The sequence below is a fragment of the Hylobates moloch genome, unplaced genomic scaffold, assembly GCF_009828535.3.
Source record: "Hylobates moloch isolate HMO894 unplaced genomic scaffold, HMol_V3 SCAFFOLD_23, whole genome shotgun sequence".
Lineage (NCBI taxonomy): Eukaryota > Metazoa > Chordata > Mammalia > Primates > Hylobatidae > Hylobates > Hylobates moloch.
The window spans coordinates 40,050,831-40,075,272 of NW_026652298.1; the positions used below are offsets into that span (position 1 = coordinate 40,050,831).

At 63.0% G+C, this 24,442-nt stretch overlaps 1 protein-coding gene across 3 annotated transcripts; it reads right to left on the minus strand.

Annotated features, from left to right (window-relative positions):
* Positions 1-80: 80 nt before the first annotated feature.
* CASKIN1 (CASK interacting protein 1) lies at positions 81-19,011 on the minus strand. 3 transcript variants are annotated; one of them, XM_032145064.2, is made up of 20 exons: positions 18,764-19,011; positions 12,689-12,740; positions 12,447-12,544; positions 11,800-11,945; positions 11,611-11,706; positions 11,400-11,530; positions 9,679-9,787; positions 9,491-9,599; positions 9,303-9,397; positions 9,032-9,149; positions 7,312-7,413; positions 7,116-7,204; positions 6,956-7,040; positions 6,781-6,872; positions 5,822-5,932; positions 5,637-5,738; positions 3,780-3,918; positions 1,530-3,536; positions 823-1,243; positions 102-634 (listed from the first exon to the last, which is right to left on the minus strand). In XM_032145064.2, the coding sequence occupies exons 1-20, from the start codon at positions 18,855-18,857 to the stop codon at positions 538-540; spliced, it is 4,293 nt and encodes a 1,430-aa protein (XP_032000955.1). In that variant the 5' UTR covers positions 18,858-19,011; the 3' UTR covers positions 102-537. The 3 variants fall into 3 exon arrangements, with proteins under 3 accessions (XP_032000954.1, XP_032000956.1, XP_032000955.1); XM_032145063.2 differs by having other exon boundaries at positions 81-634; positions 9,303-9,599; positions 18,764-19,005; XM_032145065.2 differs by lacking the exons at positions 5,637-5,738; positions 5,822-5,932 and having other exon boundaries at positions 81-634; positions 9,303-9,599; positions 18,764-19,005.
* Positions 19,012-24,442: the final 5,431 nt, after the last annotated feature.

Below are 24,442 nucleotides of genomic sequence, written 5' to 3' on the forward strand. Positions count from 1 at the left end.
AATGGTTTTCTATAGAATCAATAATATTTCTTTCTTTAAATATATATTTGTTAAAGTTATACCTTTTTGTTTCTCTGGGGAAATCCGCCTCAGCTCATTCCCAATAAATTAATACTCTTGATAGCTTATATTCTGGGGGTGCGGTGGGGCGGGGGGCCCTGACCCTGGTCCCCTGTCCCTTGTGCTGCGCCCGAGCGGCTGGCCGGGCGTCCCAATGGGCAGTTCTGTGCTGGGCCCAAGCCTGTGCGCTGCCCCATCCCTGGTCCCGGGGCGCCCTCCCCTCCCGCGCGGGCAGGAGGCCCAGCAGGTATTGCACGGGGAGCAGCAGGTGGGGAGGACCCGCGGGCGCGGGGTCTGCCCAGAGCCCTTGGATCCCCCGGCCAGGCGGTCCCCGGTGGGCGCCCCGGCCCGGGCCCAGGGGCCGGAGTTGTGCTTGTGCGGGGCCCTGCCTGGCCGCTCGCGCCGTGCCCATCCTGAGGTATAGGTCAGTGTGCGGGGAGGGCCCGGGCGGCGCGGGCGGGCCTGGCGAGGCGGCGCTCACTCCAGCATGGCATCCAGCTGGTCGGCCAGGTCGTCGAACATGCTGCCGATGTCGTCCAGGATGCTGCCAGTGCTCTTTTCTGCCACCGAGTCGCTGCGGAGCGCGGGGCGTGAGCGGGCGGGGCGGGTCTGACCGCGCCCACCTCGACCAGGACACGCCCACATCCCGCACCTCCGTCGGCCTCCGCCTACTGCACGCTGACCTCGGCCGAGCCCGGCTCACGGCACGCCCGTCTCTGCCGAGCCCCGCCCTCCGCCCGCCAGGCCCCGCCCCGCACCTACCGCGGGCCCTGCGCGTCCTCCTGCCGGATCTTCTCCTCCACCGCCTGCAGCGCCGCGGCCAGGCACGCGCTCGTCTCCTCCAGCTTCTGCCGGGCGCTGTCCCCGGGCGAGACGCCTTCGGGCGGGGCGGGGGCGGGGGCGACGGTGGCGGCGGCGGCGGCGGCGCGCGGGGGCTTGGCGGGCACGTGCAGCGCGGGCGCGCCGGGGGACGGGGGCTTGGCGGGGCTGGCGCCCAGCGAGGGCGGCGTGCCGGGCGGCTTGGCGAGGGCGGCGGGCGGCTGGCGCGCGGGCGAGGGTGCGGGTGACGGGCCGGCGCTGCCCGAAGGCAGCCCCGCGGCCACCTTGGAGGGCTTGGGCGCCGTGGGCGGCGGCGGCGGCTTGGGAGACACGGGCGGCGGCGTGCCGTGGGCGCGCTTCACCTCTGCGGGGAGGACCATGCTGGCACCGAGCGGGCACGAGTTCTGCCGCCGCGCCCCCTGCCCCAGTCTCCCGCGGCTTCCTCGCGCCGCTGCCTCCCCAGCGGGCCGGGAAAGACCCTGCTCACCTTGCCCCCAGCCCTGGATGGTGAGGGTCTGGGGACACGTTCCCACCCCACCTGGGCTTCCATCAAACCCAAGAAAAGGAAAACCCCTCAGACCACCGAGTAAGGAGGTGGAGCAGGGTCCTGTCGCCTTCTCACCCCGCCCTGGCTGGCCCCATGCGCCTACCTGGGCTGCCAGGGCCTGGCAGCGGCACCTTCTTCGAGGTGGGTGTGGGCGAGCCCTGGAGCTTGGGCACGGGCTGCGTCAGGACGGGCTTGGGAGAGACAGGCGGCTTGGGCGGCTTCCGGGCTTCGCCCTCGGGCGGGGGCAATGGGGGTAGGTGCGCCAGGTCGGTGGGCGGGGGTTCGGCAGGCGGGGGCGGTGGAGGCAGCTCCGGAGGCCCAGCCTGCTCCGAGGCGGGTCGGCGGCGCACGGTGCCAGTGCCATTCTGATACACAGACAGTGGCGGTGGTGCCTCAAGCCCGGCCTCCCGCTCCTTGGCCTTGGGCCGGCGCTTGACCGTGTCGGACTCGGTCAGGATGAACTTGACGTTCTCTTGCTGGTTCTGCTTGGCCCGGAGGCGCCTCTTGAGTGTGGCGCTGGCCTCCACCTTGGCCAAGGGCGCGCCTTCGACACCCGCCTCGCCCTTGGAGGGACCCCGAGGCCGCTGCCGGCCAGTGCCATCCTCCACAAAGGGGCCTGGGTCTGCTGACTCCCCAGGCCCCCGGCGGGCAGTGGCCAGAAGTCCGGTGACTGGCCCGCTGAGCGTGCGGCGTCGGTTCACCACCTCCCCGCCAGGCCCGATGGCCTCTTTGTGTTTCACTGAGGCCAGCACGGTGGCCACCCGGCCCGGCTCTGGGCTGGCAGGGCGGGCAGTGGGGTGGCCCTCGGGAGGCCTGCGGGCAGCCCGGCCCCCACCCCCAATGGAGGACAGCTCCAGCATGGCTGCGATGCTTTTCACACTGCCGGCACTGCCCGTGTCCACGCTGCCGGCCAGGTCACTGGCCCGCCGGCACTGTGCCCGGACCCCCAGCAGGCCATCCTCAGGCTCGGCGTCCGGCACCGGCTCATCCGCCAGGTTGGCACTAGCCAGGGCCGAGCTGGAGCGCTTGGGCGGGGGCGGCGGGGGCCCCTTCTTTCGGGGCCGCACGGCGAAGGACTGGCTGCGGTTGACATTCTTGTCGGTACCTGCGGGCGCCCTCACCGAGTGGCTGCGGCCCACGCGCCGCTGGACCGTGGCATAGGGGCCAGCAGCAGCAGGCACCAGCAGCTCGTCCCGCTCCGGCTCGCTGTCGGACGCCGCGTAGCGATTCAGGCTGTGGGCCCGCTTCTTGGGCCGCCCCGGCTCCGCGTCGGCCTCGGGGGGCAGGCACAGTGTAGGCACAGCCGTCGGCACGGGTGGGGGCGCAGGCCCCAGGGCAGCTGGCCCCACCTCTCCCTCCACGGGCTGGGGCAGCACGTAGGCAAAGCCGCGGTGTGTGGGTGACTGAGGCAGGGAGCGGGGTGACATGGGGCGCTCTGTTGGTGGCAGCAGCTGCGGGGTGGGCTTCACCTTGGCCGTAGCTGGGGCTGGACCATGAGGTCCCCCAAGGGCCTGGGGAGAGCCTGGTCGGGTTTTGGTGGGCGTCTGGGGGGGCGTGAAGTGGCTGGTGCCTGGTGGGAGGACCTGCCGTGGCTTGCCAGGCACAGGGGGCACGCTGGCCCTCTTGACGCTGTGGCTGTGGCGGCCGGGCCGGGCCTCCTTGGGCGGGGTGCCGGGGGCCGGGCCCTCATCCAGGAGGTACTCCTGGCTTCGAGACATGGGGCTGCTGGGCCCAGGGGGCCCATCTCCCAGCAGCTCCTGCGAGCTGCTCATGTGCCGTGCCCGACCACCCAGGCTGGACTCCTGCCGCGAGGTGGCCCTCGGGGTGGGTGGCAGGTGGCTGGAGGGCTTCTCGGCGGTGGTCCCCACCTCAGCCGGGCCAGTCATGGCAGCCTGCAGCTCATCACTGAGCTCGCTGTCCTGGAAGGTGGTCATTTTAGGGGACTGGCAGTCGGCTGGTGTGGGCTCAGGCGGGGGCGGCGACTCGATGGCCATCACTTCAAGAGACTGGGGTGCCTTCCGGCGCAGGGGCCCCCCCTCATACTTGGCGTATTCAGCCTTCTGCAGCTCTGCCAGCTTCCTCACAGCGAGCATCAGCTTCTTCTGGTGCCCTGAGTGGGGCACAGAGGGCAGGTCAGGTGGACCAGGAGGCGGAGGGGCAGGGGCCAGGCCAGGGGCAGGGCGGGGCGGGGTGGGGCAGGGCTGGGCTGTGGGCTGGGGCTAGGGGCTGGGCTGGTGGCTGGGGCTGAGGCTGAGGGTGGGGCTGGGGCTGGGGCTGGGGCTGGAGCTGGAGCTGAGGGTTGGGCTGAGGGTTGGGCTGGGGAGGAGGGCTGGGGCTGGGGCTGGGACCTCACCCAGCTTGGTGATGCCGATCTCCTGCAGGTCCTCCCACGTGATGTCGGTGATGAAATCGATGTTCTCGTAGCCATTGTCCACCAACACCTTGTAGTACTGGGCCAGGCCGATCATGGACAGCCACACGGCCAGGTTAGCCTACAGAGCAGAGACACAGAGGGGCCACCTGGGCTGGCTGCCCGCACCCTGCCCATCTACCTGGAGCTGGAGGAGGAGGGGTCACGGGGCCAGCAGGGCACAGACAGACGGGGACAAACGGATAGGCCAAGGTGTTGGCACCAGAAATGTAGGCAGAGCCTCAGCTCAGGCACCGGACACTGCATGCCGCACATCAAGCACATGTGCACACACACGGCTGACCACATCCACAGGACACCCTTGTCGGGGGGGCAGAAGAAGGTACTTTCCCACCCAGCCAGGCAGCCACGAGTACAGCACCATGGGGAGACACACCCCAGAGTCATGGACACAGACGCACGGGGCCACACCTAGTACAGGAACACGCACACGACTTGCACACTGCGCTCCCAGCCATGCACAGGCACCAGCACCCAGTCCCGTTTCACACTCTGACCTCTCACCCACATCAGACACAGGGCCACACACATGCCACACAGCCACAACACACACACGTGCCAACACCCACAGTGATCTGCACCGAGAAACACCCGATCACTCCCCGAGCGGCATCCAGGCATCCATACTCCCAGCTGGAATTCACTCATGCAACTGCTCTTGGCACACTCAGCCACCCCCAGGTGCGTGGCAAAGGCCCATGGGACCCGGACCTGACCCCTAGGAGGACCCCCGAGCTACCAGTTGAGTGAGGCAAGGCAGGGTGAGTGCAGACCCACGCCCCAGGTGGCTTTTGACAGCCACCGATCGCCTCTCCCGTTGGGAGCCCAGAGCGCAGTGTGAGGCCCAGAGAGTCCGCTTCGGTTGGGCTAGGCCTGGGCCCACCTTCTTCAGGCCCAGAACCCATCCCACTGCACAGGCACCTCCCTGTTGTTTTGCTTTTTTTGAGACAGAGTCTCGCTCTGTCGCCCAGGCTGGAGTGCAGTGGCGCGATCTCGGCTCACTGCAAGCTCTGCCTCCCGGTTTGCGCCATTCTCCTGCCTCAGACTCCCAAGTAGCTGGGACTACAGGCACCCGCCACCACGCCTGGCCAATTTTTTGTATTTTTAGTAGAGATGGGGTTTCACCATGTTAGCCAGGATGGTCTCGATCTCTTGACCTCATGATCCACCTATCTCGGCCTCCCAAAGTGCTGGGATTACAGGCGTGAGCCACCGCGCCTGGCTGCACCTCCCTGTTGATGACGACCGGCCATGGCTTGTGCAGGTATCGCTGAAAACAGGGGTGTCAGCTATTGCTGAGGGCCACACGTGCGGTGGAGCATGTGTGCACGCACACAAGTTGGTGGACGCCTGCAGGGTGTTCCATGCACGCCCACCGTGTGTGTGACTGGCACGTGCCTGGGTGCGTGTGAGCATAGGCCGTTAAGCATAGCCCCCTGCAGTCTGCATGTGAGTGGCAGTGCTTGGAGGCTTGGTGGCTGGGGGTCCCTGTGGGGCAGCCTGCATGTAGAGGGAGTCCTGCTGACAGCATGGACGTGGGGAGGGGACTCTCCTGGTTTCAAGCTCCCTCAGCAGCGATGACCCCTGGACAGCACCACCTCGCCCCTGCCCCAGTGACAGAACAGGGGCTGACTGGGAGGCTCCCTGCTAGCAGGACATCCTCCACTCTCCTCTCCCTCAAGCCCCTGCGGGCGGGTGGGGGCTGTGGCCAGGGAGGCAGGTTCTCTGTCTGTCTGTCTGCCCGTCCTGGGCCCAGCCCTGGGGTGCAGGTGGCCTTACGGGTTTGTGCTCAGGCAGCCAGTCGGGGATGCTAAGGCCGCTGATCTCTGCCACGATCTTCTTCCGGTGGCCTGGCTTGGTGACACCAATGGCCGTGAGGTCCTAGGCAGAGGGGAGGCTTGTCAGCTAGGGGCTGTGCCCATCTGTGGGATGCAGCTGGCGCTGGCGGCGTGTGGAAGGCTCACCTCGGGGGTCATGCGGCTGATGGTGGGCAGGTCGTAGCCGGCGCTGATGAAGTTGGGGGCGTAGAGCTGCAGCTGGAACGCGGTGAGCCACTGGCTCACGGCCTCGGAGCTCTGGAAGACACAAGGCACCCACTGCAGCCTCGCCTGCCTGGCCGCGCCCTGCCACCACAGCGCCTCCTTCTCTGCTTGGCCGGCCAGCCGTGCAGCCACCGTGTCCGCTGTCCGCTGCTCCATCTGCAGCAGGCCCCGGTGAGCCTGGCCCGCGAGTGATCCTCAGTCCGCGGTCCCCGAGGCGCCTCCTGGAGCATCCTCCACCCTTCCGCCTTCTTCTGGGATCTCCACCGGTGGGGGGAGGCGGCAGGGGGGCTGCTACTGTCTGCCGTACGCCTCCCTGACTGTCCCCTGCTCCTGCACCAGGGACACCCCGCACCATCTTGGGGATGCAGGTGGTGCGGCCCTTTAGGAGGGGGCTCTGGGAAAGGGGCCTCGGGCTGGACCGGAAGGTGGGCTCTGTGCCCACAGGCAGGGGCACCTTGCCTCCTCCACCGTGCAGGACTCAGCCAGCAGCTTATACCTCTCCGGCACATGAGTGCACTCGCACACCACACGCCGCGCCCATGCACGCGCTGCACCATCTCATACCCAGCCCCTTCCACCTGTACACAGACACGCGTGGCCGGCTCACAGTCACACCATCACACACGCACCCCACACACACACATGCACACACGGAGGCACAGGTTGGCCCACACGCACAGCCCGCACAACAACGACACCCGTACACGCGGGCGGACACACACACAACACACACAAACTGACAGACAGAGGAGAGGGTCTGGCCTGGCAATGCCCCCGACCCCGCCGCAGCCAGGCCAGGCAGGCCGTGTAGGCACCCATCAGCCCATCGGCCTTACACCTCTCCCCGGAGCCCACACTGAGAGCACCCCCAAGCCCTGTACCTTGCCCTCCGATGCTGGCTCCAGCTTCTTGGGCAGCTGTTCCCCATAGACCTGCCCAGCGTGGGCCGCTGGAGGCTGGGACCGGGCCGCACCTGAGGACGAGAGTGGGTGGGGGGACAAGGGCTGTCGGGCTGCTTTCCTCTGTCGGGCTGCATGGCAGCACCCTTGCTCTTACCTGCAGAGCCTTCTGGAGGCTTGGCGGGGCTGTCCCCCAGGCTGGACTCCGAGACGGACTTCTGGGAAAGCACCGTTGCCAGGAGCTGCAACCCAGAAACACCGGCTTGTCGCCTACTCCCAGCCCTGGCCACCCTGGCCCCGGCCACCACCCCACCTACCTTGACGCCCTCAGAGCCCGCGTGTAGGGCGTGGCCCCCGCTGCCCCGGCCGCCAGCCACGCCGCTAATGCTGCCGCTTCGGTCCCCAACTGCCAGCACAAGGGGGCAAGATGAGGCTGGTGCCGGCCCCTGCCTGGCCCCACGGTGGTGCCTTGTGGAAGTCCTGCCACCTCTGCCCTTCAGGGACCTGGCCTACCTGCAAAAGGCTTCCTCAGCACCCAGATCTCCTCTGGGGGTGCAGAGGGTCCCGATGAGCTGCTTCCCTGGGGCAGGCTTGGTTCAGTGCCTGCTCGGGAACCTGTGGATCAAGCAAAGCCTCCTGAGTCCTGGGCCAGCGAGGGCGGGAGCTGGCGCAGGGGAGGCGGGGCAGAGGCCGGTGCAACCACAGCCGGGGGTCCTCTCTGCCCACTGTTGTCTCCAGGGAGCTGAGAGCCCCTCAGAAGACCCCTCCCACCCCAGACGTTTAGAGCAGGAGAGAGGCAGAGGCAGCCAAGCCCAGGCATCCTGCCAGTGGCCCTGGGGTCCTGCAGGCAGGGGGCCAGAGATTGCTGGACGGTGTGAAAGTCTCTGTACTGGGGAGTGGGGGGCAGGCAAGAAGTCCCCCCACAAGCTGGAGCCAAGGCTCCCACTCAGGAGCTAGATGGCCATGCGGGGGGCTGGCCCTGTCAACCTCCATGTCCTCCATCAGAAGTAAACGGGCCCCTGGTCCCTTGGAGCCGCCACGTGGGGCTTCACAGCCTGGGCCCCTGGCCTAGTCCCTCTCCTCAGCCTCCTGTTCCTCAGATGTGCCCAGCTCTTGCCTGCCTCAGCGCCTTTGGTTTTTTCCTTTTTTCTTCACCAAGAGCAAACACTTGAGTGCCTTTGTTTTTATCATTATTATTTTTTTGAGACAGGGTCTTGCTCTGTCACTCAGGCTGGTGCAATCTTGGCTCACTGTAGCCTCCACTTCCCAGGCTCAAGCAATCCTCCCACCTCAGCCTCCCAAGTCGCTGGGGCCATAGGCACACACCACCATGCTTGGCTAATTTCATTTTTTTTTTTTTTTTTTTTTTTTTTTGAGACGGAGTCTCGCTCTGTCGCCCAGGCTGGAGTGCAGTGACGCAATCTCGGCTCACTGCAAGCTCCGCCTCCCGGGTTCACGCCATTCTCCCGCCTCAGCCTCTCAGAGTAGCTGGGACTAAAGGCGCCCGCCACCACGCCCGGGTAATTTTTTGTATTTTTAGTAGAGACAGGGTTTCATCGTGGTCTCGATCTCCTGACCTCATGATCCGCCCGCGTCGGCCTCCCAAAGTGCTGGGATTACAAGCGTGAGCCACCGCGCCCGGCATGGCTAATTTCATTTTTTGTAGAGATGGAATCTCACTATGTTGCCCAGGCTGATCTCGAACTCCTGGGCTCAAACATCCTCTCGCCTCGGCCTTCCAAAGTGTTGGGATGACAGGCATGAGCCACCACGTCTGGTACCGCCCCCTTTTAACACACAGCTCCTGCCACCTGGAACCCACCCGCCTCTCAGAGCATTCTCTGGCCTTCCCTGACTGCCTCATCTCAAGCAGGCCCTCCCTGTGCTCCAGGTCACTGGTTAGTACGTGTCCTTTCATGTTTACTTCGCTGTCCCCTGCCCCCTCCTGCCCCAGGACGAGCTCCTTGGGAGTTGGGTCCCCATCTGTCCTGGTGGCCAGTTCAGAACCAGACGTGGCGGCACACAGTGCTTGGTGGAACGCACGAAGGAATAGGTGTGGGAACGGGTGAGGAGACGGCCGCTGGGGCACCCTGATGCTCCCCACTCAACCCCACGCTGGCACTCAGAAACCCAGCCCTGCTGGGCCCCCATACCCTTAGCACACTCGCTCCTTCCAGCCCCTAAGCCCAGGGTGGGCGGCTCCTGCCTGCCCCCAGGGTGGAGTAGAACTTGCCTGCTCGCTTGACGATGGCCTCGCCCAGGGAGGACGGGAAGTAGCCCACCCGGTCATTGCCCGTCCGGTTGTCATGGATACAGCCCTTCCACCGGCCATCCGGATGCTGCTCGAGGACCTGGCCAGTAAGGTGGGGGGTGCTCAGGGAGATGCCCCCTTTCGCAGAGTCTCCTGCCTAGTGCCCCCCAGTTGCGGTGGGAGGGTGCTCTGGGGTGCGCACGCCCAGGTGCCGCCCCCTCCCTGCCGAGACGGCCCCTGGGGCCATGCTTACTGTGATGATGTCCCCTGCCTTCACGTTGAGGCTGGTCAAGTCGTAATTGTTGCAATAATCCTTGGTTGCCCGGACCTGCAGGGCCGCTGAGGCCTCTGGGGATACAGGAGGGGGCCCCCCAAGTTCTGCGGGCTGATCTGGCCCAGCCCCGGCCCCAGCCACTGCCCCTCTGCCCTGCCCGGGCCCACCTCGCAACAGCTGCTTGATCTCCCTGCTGGCCTGGGACGTGGTAAACTGGTGCACGATGTCCAGGGCTGTCTGGCTGTAGGTATTCCTCACATGGGCATTGATCCCGCTCTGCACGTGTGAGAGATGAGGCTCTCTGTCAGGAGCCCCTAAAGCCCCTGGGCCCAGCGACCCTGGGCCCCACACTCACATCCAGCAGCAGCCGCACCACCTCCGTCTTTCCGCAGAGCGCAGCCTCGTGCAGGGCCGTGCCGGACTTGGTCTGGCGGTTAATGTCGATGCCGGCTTGGAGGAGGAGCCTGGAGGGAAGGCAAGGTGGACAGGCGGGGCCTTCAGGCAGGAGGCTGGCCCCAGAACCCCCAAGCCAGGCCTCCATTTCCAGGTACCCCAGCAGTCAGCTTGGGGGCTGAGGACTGTCCAGCCCTGCCCCATGTCTCGGACATTCACTGAGTTCTGAGGGTTTGTTTTTTTTTTTTTGAGACGGAATTTCACCCTTGTTGACCAGGCTGGAGTGCAATGGTGCGATCTCAGCTCACTACAACCTCCACCTCCCGGGTTCAAGCGATTCTCCTGCCTCAGCCTCCAGAGTAGCTGGGATTACAGGCACCTCCCACCACGCCCAGCTAATTTTGTATTTTTAGTAGAGATGGGGTTTCACCATTTTGGCCAAGCTGGACACCAACTCCTGACCTCAGGTGATCCACTCGCCTCAGCCTCCCAAAGTGCTGGGATTACAGGCGTGCGCCACTATGCCTGGCCTACTTTTTCTAAGACAGGGTCTCACTCTGTCACCCCAGCTGGAGTACAGTGGTGCAGTCATGGCTTACTGCCGCCTCAAACTCCTGGCCTCAAGCAGTCCTCCTGCCTCAGCCTCCAGAGTAGCTGGGATTACAGATGTGTGTGACGATTCCCAGCCTTTTTTTTTTTTTTTTTTTTTTTTTGCCTTTATTTTTTGTAAAGACCATGTCTTGCTATGTTGCCCAGGCTGGTCTCAAATTCCTGGGCTCCTGCGTCAGCCTCCCAAAATACTGGGATTGCAGCATTTTGAACCACAGCACTCAGCCGCTTTTTTTATAAAAAGTAGAGATGGGGTCTCTCTCTGTCACTCAGGCTGGAATGCAGTGGCACCGTCCTGGCTCACTGCAGCCTCGACCTCCCAGGCTCATGTGATCCTCCAACCTCAGCCTCTCAAGCAGCCAGGACTACAGGTGTGCGTCACCACATCCAGCTGATTTTTTTTCTTTTTTTTTTTTGAGACAGGGTCTTGCTCTGTCACCCAGGCTGGGGTGCAGTGGCACAATCACCGCTCACTGCAGCCTCAACCTCATAGGCTCAAGTGATGCTCCTGCCTCAACTTCCCAAGTAGCTGGGTCTACAGGTGTGTGCCAACACACCCGTCTAGTTTTTGTATTTTTTTGTAGAGATGGGGTCTTGACATGTTGCCCAGGCTGGTCTCGAACTCCTGGCCTCAAGCAATCCTCCCTCCTTGGCCTCCCAAAGTGCTGGGATTACAGGTGTGAGCCGCCGGGCCACCCAGCCCATAGGGAGCACTGTTGAAGGGCCCCCCCGTGCTAAGACTTCCCAGCTGTTGTCGTGTCTAATGCTAGTGTAGGTGCTGCTGTGAACCCCACTTTACTGATGGGAAAGCGAGGCTCAGGGAAGTTCAGCACCTCCTCGAGCGCACCCAGGAGCGGCGGGGCTGGGACAGAGAAGTCGCAGAAGCCCACTTCCCAGCCCCTCCAGCTCATCCTGTACATGGGCCCTGGAGGCCATGCCAGAGGCCTGACCAGGGACCTGGGAACCTGCCTGCTCCCGCCCTATCCCCAAGCCAGAAGCTGGTGCCCTGAGCCCCAGGCTTTTGCTGAAACCTGGGGACCCTAAGGCCGAGGCCCTCCCTGCCACCGGCTCTACCTGATGATGTCGATGTGGCCGTTTTTGGCTGCGAGGTGCAAAGGGCTGGTGCCGTTGGGGTCGGTGGCGTCTCCCGGCCGGGGCTCCAGCAGCGCCGCACACATGTTGCTGCTGAGGAGCAGCTGGACCACCTTGAAGGAGGGGTCAGGGTAGGGGGGCCCTGATGTGGGGCTCCGCAGCCCCACCCCACAGGGCTCCACAGGAGACTCACCCCAACGCGGCCGAACTCGCAGGCCAGGTCCAGGGGCGTCTTCCCCGAGTTGTCCACCATGCACGGGTTAGACTGGTGCTGTAGCAGCATCTCAGACTGGGGGCCAAGGGCGCAGTCAGGTCCGCACATCCTCAGGCCGCGCTGCCCTGCCCCTGCTGCCCCACCCCTGTCCCCACCCTCGGGCCTCACCACATCATAGTGACCATGCTGGGCCGCCAGGTGCAGGGGGATGTGGCCCTCATCAGACGGGATGTTCACGGCCGAGCCCGCCTTCAGCACCAGCTTCATGGGCTCCTTCCGGCCCTGCCAGGCCGCATAGTGCAGCGGCCGCATGCCTGGGGGGCGAGGGGATGCTGGGAGCTGACCCTTGACACCAAACCCAACCCTGGAGGATAGGTGGGTGCTGGGACCTGACCCCTGACACCAAGCCCAACCCTGGGGGGTGGGAGATGCTGGGAGCTGACCACTGACCCCAAACCCAACCTGGGGGATAGGGGGGTGCTGGGACCTGAGCCCTGACCTCAAGGCCAACCTTAGGGGGTGGGAGGGTGCTAGGAGCTGACTCCTGACCCCAAGCCCAACCCTGGGGGGTGGGGGGGTTGCTGGGAGTTGACCTCTGACCCCAAGGCCAACCCTGGGAGGTGGGGGGAATGCTGGGAGCTGACCCCTGACCCCAAGCCCACCCCTGGCCTCCAGGACCCTGATCCCAGGAGGACCTGCCTGAAATCAGACTGAGATCCTGGGCTGAGACCTCAGCCAAGGACCCATGCAGGCCCTGGGGAGCCCCCTCACTGCCCTCGCCTCCGCCCCCACCAGAGGCCCTCAGCCAGTCTTGCCTTTGTTGTCCTTGATGTCCACAGCGGCCTGGGCCTCCAGCAGCAGGCTGATCAATTCCGTGTTGCCGTTCAGGGCCGCGTGGTGCAGAGCCGAGAAGCTGGCATGTGCAGAGGACACATAGAGCAGAGACCCTGGCGCCCCGGCCTCCCCGGCCTCCCCGGCACCGTGCCCTCCCCAGCACCTAGGCCTCCCTAGGAGCCACCCTCCCTTCCAGGCAGGCACCACCCGGCTCAGAACTCACCCATCCGGGTCCTGGAAGTTGACATTGATCTTCTTGGTGGAGCCCAGGAGCTCTGGGGATGGAAGGAGACTTGGTGAAGGGAGGCTGTACCAGCCCCTCCAGGCGGCCTGAAGGCAGGGAGAGGGAGCTAGCCATCTCCCTGGCAGGCACAAAGCTGCTGGGCTCTCAGTCTGCAGACACTCACTCGTCCACTCGTACACTCACACGTTCAGCTCTGCCCCGCACCCTGCCCCAGGTGCCAGCTGCTCGGGCCTTGGTGTCCCATTGCCCTGAGATGTGGGGGTTCACAGTACTAAGGACTCCGGCCTGGAGTCCTTGTCCCCACCTGGGGATAGGAGGCAAGGCTGTGCACCCACACAGGCACACACATGTGCACGCACACCCCTCCCTCGGGACACTGGCTGAGCACCTGCCAATGGTGGGAGGGAGAGAGCCGGCCCAATCTGTCTCTCAGAAGGATCCAGATGGGGCCGGGGGTGGCCAGGGAGGCTGGAACACCCGGAAATGGGGGTATCTCTGGGGGAGGATCTGCGTCTCTACCGTGCAGCACCCCCACTGCCAGCCCTGGGCCACAGCCAGTGTGGATGAGCAGAAGTGGGAGGCAGGCGAGTGGGCTGGCACCTCCGAGCAACCTCACGCGAACGGCTGCCTGCTCCCTGGCGACTTGGAGCACCTGAGGCCAGAGGGGCCCACGCCCTCCCTTCAGGGCCCCAGCGTCCTCCTGGGGCCCCCCACATCCTGGCCCCCCCCAGCCGGCTGCCAGAGGAGGGAAGCCCACCGATGCCCTCCCAGTGGGCTCTAGTCCAAGCAGACTTGGGCCAAACCCCCGCCTATCTGGGCCATGGTTACATAACCCATTTGTGGGTCAGTCACTCTGAGAGGGGAGCTGGCAGGACAGAAGCCCCTTTGTCCAGGCCCAGGACAGGGTGGGGGCAGGAGCTGAGGGCAGGGGAATTGAGGGAGTCGAGGCACAGGGCTGGCTGCAGGGCTTGCACAGTGACCCACAGCAGCCCCTGCTGCCCCGGCCTCGGTCCCAGCCACTGGACACAGGGTGCGGGTCCCCTGATGGCCCACGAGGCTGGCCGAGGGAGCCAGACAGCTGTGAATTCAAATCTCTGCGCTGCCACTCACCAGCCTGTGGCCTTGGCTGCTGGTGCCCTCCCTGAGCTGGAGCTGCGGGTGCTAACAGGGCCTCCCGGAGGTGTGAGAGCATTCCCAGACATAAAGCGTGCACGGCCTGGCACAAGTCAGGACTCGGTGCATGGCGATTACTAATATTAGCCGTACAGGAATCCCACCCCCAGCTCTCTCCAGCCAGGGGTTTCTCCTGGCAAGCAAAGGCGTCTCCAGCCTCACTGGCCCCTCCCCCTCTGCTCAGACACTGCTGGCACCAGTGTCCCTCTTGGTTAGTGGCAATGCCATCCTTCCTGACCATGGCCCAGGCCAAAACCTTGGAGCCAGCCCTGGGGCCTTTCCTGCACACCTATAGCTTGTCCATCAGCTCTGCCTCCCAGACATCCCCAGAGCACACTTGGAACCGTAGCCCTTCTCCCCCCAGCCACTGTTACCAACCTGGTCCAGGCCGGCATCTCTGGCAGTCTAAGTGCCATCCCCTCCCCACTGGTGTCGCTAAGGTCTTCCCACATCCCTTGGTCCAACCTCCACATCCACCCCAGTCGGGGTTCCCTGGGAAAACATGAGTCAGGCTCTGTGCCGTGGCTCACGCCTGTAACCCCAGCACTTTGGGAGGCTGAGGTGGGAGGATCACTTGTAGCCAGGAGTTCGAGACCAGCCTGGCCAACATAGCAAGACCTTGTCTATAAAAAATAAAGGAAAAAAAATTAGCCGGGCACGGAGGTGTGTGCCTGTGGTCCCTGCTACTTGGGAGGCTGAGGTGGGAGGATCACTTGAGCCCAGGAGGTTGAAGCTGCAGTGAGCTGGGATCTCACCACTGCATTCCAACCTGGGCGACAGAGCAAGACCCTGTCTGAAAAAAAAGAAAGAGAGAACATGAATCAGATCTCGCCACTCCTCTCCTGAGGACCCCCTGGCAGCACTGGTCTCACTGGGAGGGGAGGCCGACACTGGACAGTGGCTGTGCTGGGAGGGGAGGCCGACACTGGACAGTGGCTGTGCTGGGAGGGGAGGCTGACACTGGACAGTGGCCGTTATGTGGGGCTCCTGTTTTGCTCTCAGTTATCTTTACTTCCGTCATTCCTGCTGCAGCTACACAGGCCTCCAGACGTTCCTCCAACATATAGGCTGCCCTGCCCAGGGCCTTTCCACATGCCCTGTGTGCACGTGCGGGCTCCTCTTCCCTGGTTAACCCCACAGCCTCCCTCACATTTTTCACATCCTTACCCACAGGCTGCTCACTCAGCATGCCCTCCCCATCTGAAGTGGTGACCCTGCCTGCCCCGCAGCTGCTGTGCCTGGCTCTGCAGCCCTCGTCACCACCTGCCACGTCAACCTCCTTCTGCTCTTGCTCCTACCCATCTCCATCACTCAACTACCAGCACCAAGGGGACAAGGACCGTCATCTGTTCTGCTCACGGAGGGATCCTCGGTGGCTAAAATGGCGCCCCGCACAGATGAGGTGCTCAGTTGCAGACTGGACCGATCTCCTCATCCCCCACACCCTGCCTGGCTGCCGAGGCGACTCCATGGGTGTGCGGCCTGTGCTTGGCTCAGAAGGGCCCCATGCCTGCGGATGCTCTCCTGTCACCATCTTGAAATTCTTTTTCTTTTTTTTTTTTTATTGCAGACGGAGTTTCATTCTTGTTGCCCAGGCTGGAGTGCAATGGCACGATCTCGGCTCACCACAACCTCCACCTCCCGGGTTCAAGCAATTCTCCTGCTCCAGCCACCAGAGTAGCTGGGATTACAGGCATGCGCCACCACTCCTGGCTGATTTTGTATTTTTAGTAGAGACGGGGTTTCTCCATGTTGGTCAGGCTGGTCTCGAACTCCCGACCTCAGGTGATCCGCCTGCCTCACCCTCCCAAAGTGCTGGGATTACAGGCATAAGCCGCCATGCCCGGCCTGAAATTCTTATTTTTGAGCAAGGGGCCCTGCGTTTACATTTTGCATGGGGACCTGGGAATTATGTCATGGGGCCTGCCACCATCCCTTGCCATTAGCTGAAGGGAGCGCAGGCGTCACTGTCCCGTGCATTCCCGCCAGGACCACACTCAGGAGGTTCTCCCCCAAGAACGCTCACCCCCGCTCTTCCCAGCTCCAGGGTAGCCAGCCCTCAGCACGGCCCCAGGACTGCCCAAGCCAGGGCCTGTCCTCCCTCCCCCAGCTGAGGCAGCCAGCGTGGAAACCACCTTCTCACCCAGCCACACCTGCAGGGGCTGAAATCTCGGAGGGGCTGGAGGTCAAAGCCCAGAAAGTAACATCTGCCAGTGGGGGAGGGTGTCTCCCTCAGGAAGGGGACCACCCCCATGTGAGGAGGGGCGCCTTACTAAAGCCATCTCGTCCCTCTCCCTATCCATGGTCTCCTCAAGGGGAAACTGGCTGAAATTGGATGGAGGCAACTTGAGGTCTTGTGACACGCTAACCCCAATTCCTGTGGGGGACAGTGGGTACCCAGGAAGGTCCCAGAACTGAGAAGGGCCTGGGGCTGGGGGCTGTTTCACCTGGAAACGGGTTCTCTGGATGAAGCAGGAGCAGAGCATGGCTGGAGGGGGCCGGGGCCAGGATGAAAGTCCAGGAGCCCCCCTCCCTCTCCACGAGGTCCCTAAGCCCCGTGACTCTATGACAATAAAGCCCTTACCCCTGACCGCCCTCTCACTGCTATCCTGAGCTTGTCCCTACCTCTGGGGTCCAGTCCATATCCCAGGCTAGAAGGGAGCTACTAGTGGGCTATTCGAAGGTGAAAGGGGGGTGGGGCGCTGGCCCTCAGTGCTCAGGGGTGTCCTCCAGGGCATTCTTGGGCCTGCGTCCATGGACAGGGGGCCTCCATGGATAGGGTCCGGGTCAGAGGGAAGAGGGGGTCCCTCCCAGCCAGCAGGAGGCCAGCCCCTGCCCCGGAATCTCCCCCAGAACAGGCTCCTCTTCCCCTCAAGGACAGCTGCTAAATGTGTGTGTGCGGGCACAGGAGGCTCCCTTCAGGGCAGGGCAAGTGGGGGGCTGGCTGAGCCTGGGGTGACTCAGGAGCAGGGGGTGGAGGGAAGGGACCGGGCACCCAGAGGGGACCATGGAAGCAAAGCTCATGGGGACAGCCCTGGGCTCATGGGGCCCTGGAGGACACTGCTGGACACCCCCCACCTCGTGGCCCAAACTCAGCTGTACTTTACTGAATCAAAATACATCTTACTCCAAAGCAGGCCAGCGTTGCTATGACGACGGAGCTAATTCATGGAGGGATTTCTCCTCTGATTTATTACACCCGCCCCTGTGAGTCAGAGAGCAGGAGCCGGGGCCAGGGCAGGTGTCTCTCCTGCCCCAGAGGCCAGGCAAGACAGGCAGAGACCCAGGTGAGGGTGGAAGCCCCCACACCTCCCCAGAATGGCCACAATAGAAGGGAGGAGGAACCTCCCCAGAGCCGAAGCCCCCACTTCCCCAGCCCCTGGCCCTGGGCCGTCTAAGGCTGCGGTCATCGCTGGCATTTACTGAGCACTTACTGAATGCCTGGGCTCCAAGTGCCCAGGGTCACTGGTCTTAGGATCCCACCGTGAGGGTGACATCCCATCCTACAGACAAGGAGACTGAGGTCCACTGAGCTGGAGTTGTCTATGTCCAAGGTCATGCGGCCACTAGGTGGAAGCCTTTACCTTGCCTTCCCTCAATCCCTACACCTGCTCTCCAGGCTCAGCTGAGGCTGCCTCTGCCCACAAGCTCTCCCTTTCTGAGCCCCCGGACCTGAAATCAGCTCTGGGCTAGCCTGCAAGGCACCGGTGCCCCCTATCTCTTACTACACACAGTGGACAGGAGCTAGCCAGTCATGGGCCGCTGGTGAAGTGCGGGGGAGGGGGTCCTCCTGGGACTCTAGGTGCCCCCCACCGACCTCCCAGAAGCCAGTACCAGTTCTTGGCATCCCCGTGGAGGAAGGGGAGGGGGACTCTCTGGCTTACAGTCTGTGGGGGTGGAGGGAGGAGGGAGGACGCCCAGACCCCACGTGCCGACCTGCAGAGCCCTGTCCGTGCCCGCACAGGTGCCCTGACACACTGACACCGCTATACGTGCGCAGCCGCACACGCGGCTGGTCCACACGCCCATCCATCCATCTCCGGCGGCCCCCAGGGAGGCTACGCGCTGAGCGAGGATGAGTGCTAGGATCAGGGCTCCAAGTTCCCAGCCCTTTCCTGGGGCCGGCCATAGGGCAAGCTAGGGATAAGCTAGGGATGGCCAGTGGTGGTCCCCCACTCCCTCATGGCCTCCTTTCCCAGCAGGGAAGCTGGAGACCCGGGTCTGCTGGAGCCTGCCTGAGCAGGGCCCCAAGCCCTTGCCCCCAGGCCGGCCCTGCCTGGAGTCCAGCCTGCCCTGGGCTGGGCGACCTTGGGCCTCTGCTCTCCCATCAGTAAATGGCCCCCCACCGGCCATGCCAGGGCAGCCACACCCCCAGCGTGGTCCTGCCCCCACCTTCCCTGCAAAGCGTGTTATTAAACGTGGGGCGGGGAGGGGGTCTGCCAGGGACTATCAGCTCCCGGGTCGCCCCTCGCCGCAGGGGCCCCCTCCCTGTCTGCCCGGTGCGTGTGGTGTGGGGGGGCATCCGCCTCGCCCTTTGAAGGCCCCAGCAGAGACCTCCAGCTGTCAGCCCGCAGCCTGGGAAGGGAGGGGGACAGAGGTAGGGAGGGAGGGATGCGAACGCCCGCGGCCCGGGAGGCGGGTGCCGCCAGGTGCCCACTGGGGGGCTCAGGGTGACGGCCGGCTCTCCGGGCCGCCCCATCTCCAGTGCTGGGGGCAGAGGGTGGGGGGCACGGACCGAGGGTCTGGGCGCTTCTGGCCCCGCCCCGCCCCCGGGGACCCGACAACGTCCCCTCCCCGCCCGGCGCCGGGTGGGGTGGGGGGCTCTGCGCCGGGGAGGGGCCCCCGGGGCTCCCACCCGCGCCCCGCGCCCCCGGCACTCACTGGCCTTCCCGGGCCGCGGCCTCTGCAGCAGCCTCTGCGCGGTCCCTACGTCCTCCGCCTTCACCGCCTGCACCAGCTCCTGCTCCTTCCCCATGGCGCGGCCGGGGCCGCAGCGACGCGGCTGCGCTCGTGCGCTCGGCGCGGCTCAGAGGCGGCGGCGGCCCCGCGGCACCGGCCGCCTCCCCCGCCGCCTCCTCGCCGCCCGCCGCCCCTTCGCCCTCCTCAGGCTCCGGCTTGGGCTCGGGCTCAGCGCGTCACGGGCGGGGGGCGGCCCGGGGGCGGGGGCGCGCGGCGGGCGCGGGGCGGGGGCGCGGCACCTGGCGCCGCCTCCCGGACGCCGGGGTCCGCTCCCGGGCCGCCGACCTCCGTCAGCCCGCGCCGGCCGCGCGCCCGGGCCCGTGGCTCCGCCCTCCCCGCGCCCGCCCCGGGACGCCCCCTCCCCACGTGCGCGCAGCGCGCTCAGGCCAGGCCTCTGCGGACGCGGGCGGCCTGGGGCTGCTAGCCGGGCTGGGGACGCGGCCGCCGGGGGTGCACTCGGAGCCCCGACGCGGCGGCGGCGCGGGGCTGAGCCCAGAGAGGCTTCCAGAGGCTGCGGGACCCGCGGGGGAGGGTTCCGAGGCAGCGGGCGGGCGGGGACCGGGCGCCGAGAGACCCGGGCGCCAGTGGCCCTGGAGCCGGCCCGCCAGGCTGTCAGGCGTTCCTGGCCCGGGGTTCCCGTGGGAGGTGTCGAGGGATTGTGAAGAGGAATCTCCCAATAATGAATTCAGTGTCAGGGAACCCGCACCCCCAACCCCCAAGCATCCTACCACTCCTCTCCGCAAATAATGCGGGCGCCACAGCTTCCCCCAGCCTCAGTCCGAAGCCCGACCCCAAGGTAGCCCCCACCACCCCCACTGAGGGAGCTCAAGTCCCCACTCCCGGCACCGACTGGAGGTCACCTCCATCTCCATCCACACGGGGCTGGAACCTCCCGCCGGCACCAACCGACCCCCGGCCCACGTCTGCCCACTCTCCAGCCTACAGCCCAGGCAGGCGGGTCCTGCTTCCTGGGTGCTGGAGGCCTCGACTTGTCACCCTCTGAGCTCCTGGCTGAAGGCTTGGGCCACCCTGCGCCTCAGGCCCTCTCCCATCAGGGCTGTAGCATTCTAGAGGCAGATCAGTGGTGGTCTGAGTCCCGGCTCAGGCTCCGTTTCCCTCATCACCCAAGTGGGCAAGGCCATTTGGAGAATTTGGGGAGGGTCGCACCCATTCTACGAGGCGTGACCTGGCACCCCACTCTGTGTGGCCCCAGACCATTGAGCAGGTCCAGGGGGACGGAGGAGGTCAGAGAGCAGGGACAGGGAAGGTGACAGGCACCGAGGTCCCAGCATCCTGTGGGCAGCTGGCCGTTCCCGTTCCCTCCGTGGGGTCTCCTGTTAGGTTCAGGTAGCAGCCGTTGGTCTTCCAGCACTCCTGGGGGGGGGTCCCCAAATGCTAGGGCCTTTCCTCTTGCCCTTTCCAACGGCCAGTTGAGTACCTGCTGGGTCAGGCACTGTGCTGGTCACCTCCTAGATGAGGTTGGACTCACTGTCCCCATTTTACAGATGAAGAAACTGAGACTCACAGAAGCCAAGGGGCTCACCTGGGGTCCCAGAGTCTTGAGGTTGTGAGTCTGGGCTTTGCACCCACACCTCTGGATGTGTCCTATTCCCCTTCTTAGTGGTTTGTGACCATGAGCTGGTCACTTTATCATTAATTTTTCTGAGACAGGGTCTCGTTCTGTCGTCCAGGCTGGGGTGCAGTGACGCCATCATAGCTCACTGCAGCCTCAACCTCCCAGGCTCAAGCGATCCTCCCTCCTCAGCCTCCTGAGTAGCGCACGGCTAATTTTTTTTATTTTTAGTAGAGATGAGGTCTCAGTATGTTACCTAGGCTGGTCTCGAACTCCTGGCCTCAAGCAGTCCTCCCACCTCAACCTCCCAAAGTGCTGGGATTGCAGACGTGAGCTACCACACCCAGCCCACTGCCTAAGTGTCTGTTTTCCTCTGTAAAATGAGGATATGCATGCTACCTCCCCTTAGGTTACTGAAGGATAAATTGTGATACTATCCACAAAGCATTTCATGGCAGGATTTAGTAAGTGCTCAAAAAAATGGCTGCTGTAGATATTGTGATATTCTTGGGCCTCTCTGCCTGTGCAGCAACTGTGTTTTGTGCATCTTTGTATCTACGGTACCTTGCAGTGTGAAGAGCACATAGGAAGAACTAAAAATAAAAATAAGATAGCTACTGGCATTACTATTATTTTTATGTTTTGGACATGTTAAGGCAAACCACCCTGACCTGTGCTTAACACACAAACAGAGGCCCACACACCAAATGTTCAAATATTTAAGTGCTACAAATCACGCCAGTAACCTGTTAAGTATGTTCTATCCTCCTACCTTGACAAATATTACCTTCATCATGGCCTGAAAGCCCAAGTTCGAATTGAGAACTCTCAGATTCCTTGGGTGATGAATTGGCCCCCGTTTGTAGCTACCTCACCTGTTCTCTGCTCAGCTCCAGCACTGTCCACACCCCCTAAACAGGCACCCCCTTAGTCGCTCCTCAGAGCTAGGGTGGGCACCCTGCTGCGTGGCCCACCTTCAGGAGGACAGACTGGGCAGAGGGCTGTGCAGATCCTGAAGTGGGCTTGGGGCTGTTTGGGCAGGAACTCCAGGGCCCTAGGTGCTCAGAGTGTGGTCTAGAAGGGGCACCTAGGCTCCAGGTGGATTCCTGCTCAGGACCTCAGAGATTCCCCACCCCATGGGGTGCAGTGTGGCAGAAGGGGACCAGAGCCTTCTGCTAGGTGAGGATAAGCCCAGGAGGCACCAGGAAGCCTTGGATCTGATACTGTAACCAGTGACCTTGGGTGAGTCCCCGATGCTCAGCTGCCTCATCTATGAAATGGGCCAGCAGCTCCGCCTGCAGCCTAGGGCTGACGGGAAGGTCCCCATGGAAACAGATGTATGTCTGCCTGGGGTCCCCGCAGCCTGGGGATGCGGGTGGCAGGGCAGGAGGCCGCTCCAGCTGGCGGATGAGGATGCAGAGGTGTGGGACTCGGGCAGCCCTCCAGGAAGTCAGGCCTCCAAGGATGATCCTGGGAGGGGGCCGCTGAGCCAGCAGAATTGCTGAGGCTCAGCCTGGAATGGAGCTGGCGGAGGCTTCACTGCAGCCTGGGCTGGCCTCCTTCCCAGATGTACGGCGTGCGCCGGCCAGCCTACAGCCCCTTCCTCTGCCCACTGGCTGTGTGTCTGCTCAGGGGCTCCCTGGTGGTCCCCCAATCCCCAAAGCTCTGGTATGGGCATGAGGAACGTGCCCTCCCGTGGGCTGGCTGCCGTGGCTCCTTTCATTCTTGTGATGCCGCCTCCGACAGCACTGGGTTGGGGCCCGGACCATCACCGAGGATCGACCCCCAGGCACCACTGTCCCACCTCCTGCCCCACAGAAATGCAGGAGCTACTCAGGCTGGGTTTGGGCCATGCCCGGTTTGTCAGCTTCTCCTAGGCTTGCGACATATGCAGGCTCCCAGAGCTGGCTCCTGCCCTTAGCCCCCATGTGCCACCCAGAGGCCCCACAGAAAAGGCAAACAGTGCAGGGCCCTGAGACACGTGGGACCCCACGCACCTGGCTGAGCCTGCAATTCAAGATGAGATGTGGGTGGGGACACCAAGCCTAACGGTATCACATGGAGAGGAGATGGAAGCCACAGGGTGGGCCAGGGCCAGGCCCAGGAGTCTGGAGAGGGACGGGGACCCCTGAGGGCTTCTAATGGGGTGATCAAGTCATTCCTAGGTTTTGTTGGGGGTTTTTGTTTTGAGAAAAGGTCTTGCTCTGTCACCCAGCCTGGAGTGCAGTGGCGCAACCACAGCTCACTGCAGCCTCGAGTTCCTGGACTCGAATGATCCTTCCACCTCAGCCTCCCAAGTAGCTGGGACCACAGGCACTCCTGCTCTCTGTTTCCGGGTCTATGCTGCTCCAGACACTGCTGGGATTTGAAGGCGCTTCCTCTCCCAGCCATCCAAGCCCACATGCTCACCTCTACTCCCCAAAGCTGCCCCAAACCTGGTATGGAGCCTGGTTAGTGAGCCCCTGTCTACTTCGAGAGGAAGATGAGGAGGACAATGGGGTGCAGGGGCTGTCTGGGGAGTAGTCACCTCACCAGAAGGGGCATGATCAGTGGCAGGTGGAGCCCCAGCAGGATGGGGCCCGGCCTAGAGCTGAACAAAACCTAGGCTCCAGCACTTTCTAGCCCTATGCCCTCCACATGCAATTCTGCATCTCTGAGCCTCAGTTTTCTCATCTCCAAAATGAGGGTGATTCCTCCCTACTGGAGTCATTGTGAGGACTCCATGCATAAGGGAGGTAAAATGCTCCTACAGCCCAGCAATTCCACTCCACATATTTACCCAAGAGATGCAAACACATTCTCAGACATTGGTACACAACCACACAACTATTCACAGCAGCACCATTCACAACAGTCAAAAAGGAGGAGACACCCCCAATGTCCACCTATGGACGAGCAGACACATAAAACGTGCTCTAGTCATACAGTGGAATATTACTTAGCCATAGAGAAAGAATGTACTGGCTGGGCATGGTGGCTCATGCCTGTAATCTCAGCACTTTCGGTGGTGAGAGTTGTAATCACTCACCTCTCAGCACAGAGGTGGGTGGATTGCTTCAGCCCAGGAGTTCAAGACCAGCCCAGGCAAGAGAGTAAGACCCCGTCTCTACAAAACAAACAAACAGAGAGTTTGCACTGTGGTCTCAGCATTCAGGAGCAAGTTGTTCGGTTTCCATGCAGAGGAGCGGTTTTGAATGAGTTTCTTAATCCTGAGTTCTAGTTTGATTGCACTGTAGAAAGTTTTTTCTTTTCTTTTCTTGAGACGGAGTCTTGTTCTGTCGCCCAGGCTAGAGTGCAGTGGAGCGATCTTGACTCACTGCAAACTCCACCTCCAAGGTTCAAGCGATTCTCCTGCCTCAGCCTCCTGAGTAGCTAGGATTACAGGTGCCTGGCACCACGCCTAGCTAATTTTTGTACTTTTAGTAGAGACTGGGTTTCACCATCTTGGCCAGGCTCATCTCAAACTCCTGACCTCATGATCCACCCGCCTTGGCCTCCCAAAGTACTGGGATTACAGGCATGAGCCACCACACTCAGCCAGAAAGTTTTTTCTTTTCTTTTCTTTTCTTTTCTTTTTTAGATGGAGTTTCACCCTGTCACCAGGCTGGAGTGCAGTGGTACAATCTCGGCTCACTGCAACCTCTGACTCCCAGGTTCAAGCAATTCTCCTGCCTCAGCCTCCCGAGTAGCTGGGACTACAGGCGTGCGCCACCATGCCCAGCTAATTTTTGTATCTTTCGTACAGATGGGGTTTCACCATGTTGGCCAGGATGGTCTCAATCTCTTGACCTCGTGATCCACCCGCCTCAGCCTCCCAAAGGGCTGGGATTACAGGCGTGAGCCACCATGCCTGGCCTACACTTAGCCAATTTTTTTTAAGGTTTTTGCAGAGAAGAGGTCATCTTGCCATCTTGCCCAGGTTGGCCTCAAACTCTTAGGATCAAGCGATCCTCCCACCTCGATCCCCCAAAGTGCTGGGATTACAGGTGTGAGTTACTATGCCCAGCCAAAAGAAAATGTTACTAGAG

Bases quoted from the DNA above. Each gene is read 5' to 3' on its own strand.
- CASKIN1 (XM_032145063.2), bottom strand. From the start codon at position 18,857: ATGGGGAAGGAGCAGGAGCTGGTGCAGGCGGTGAAGGCGGAGGACGTA. The intron at 7,205-7,311 runs GTAGGCCAGGTC...TTGTGCTGGCAG, and splicing joins GCTGAGGAAGCCTTTTGCAG to TTGGGGACCGAAGCGGCAGC. The intron at 5,933-6,780 runs GTACAGGGCTTG...TGTGTCTTCCAG, and splicing joins AGCCAGCATCGGAGGGCAAG to AGCTCCGAGGCCGTGAGCCA.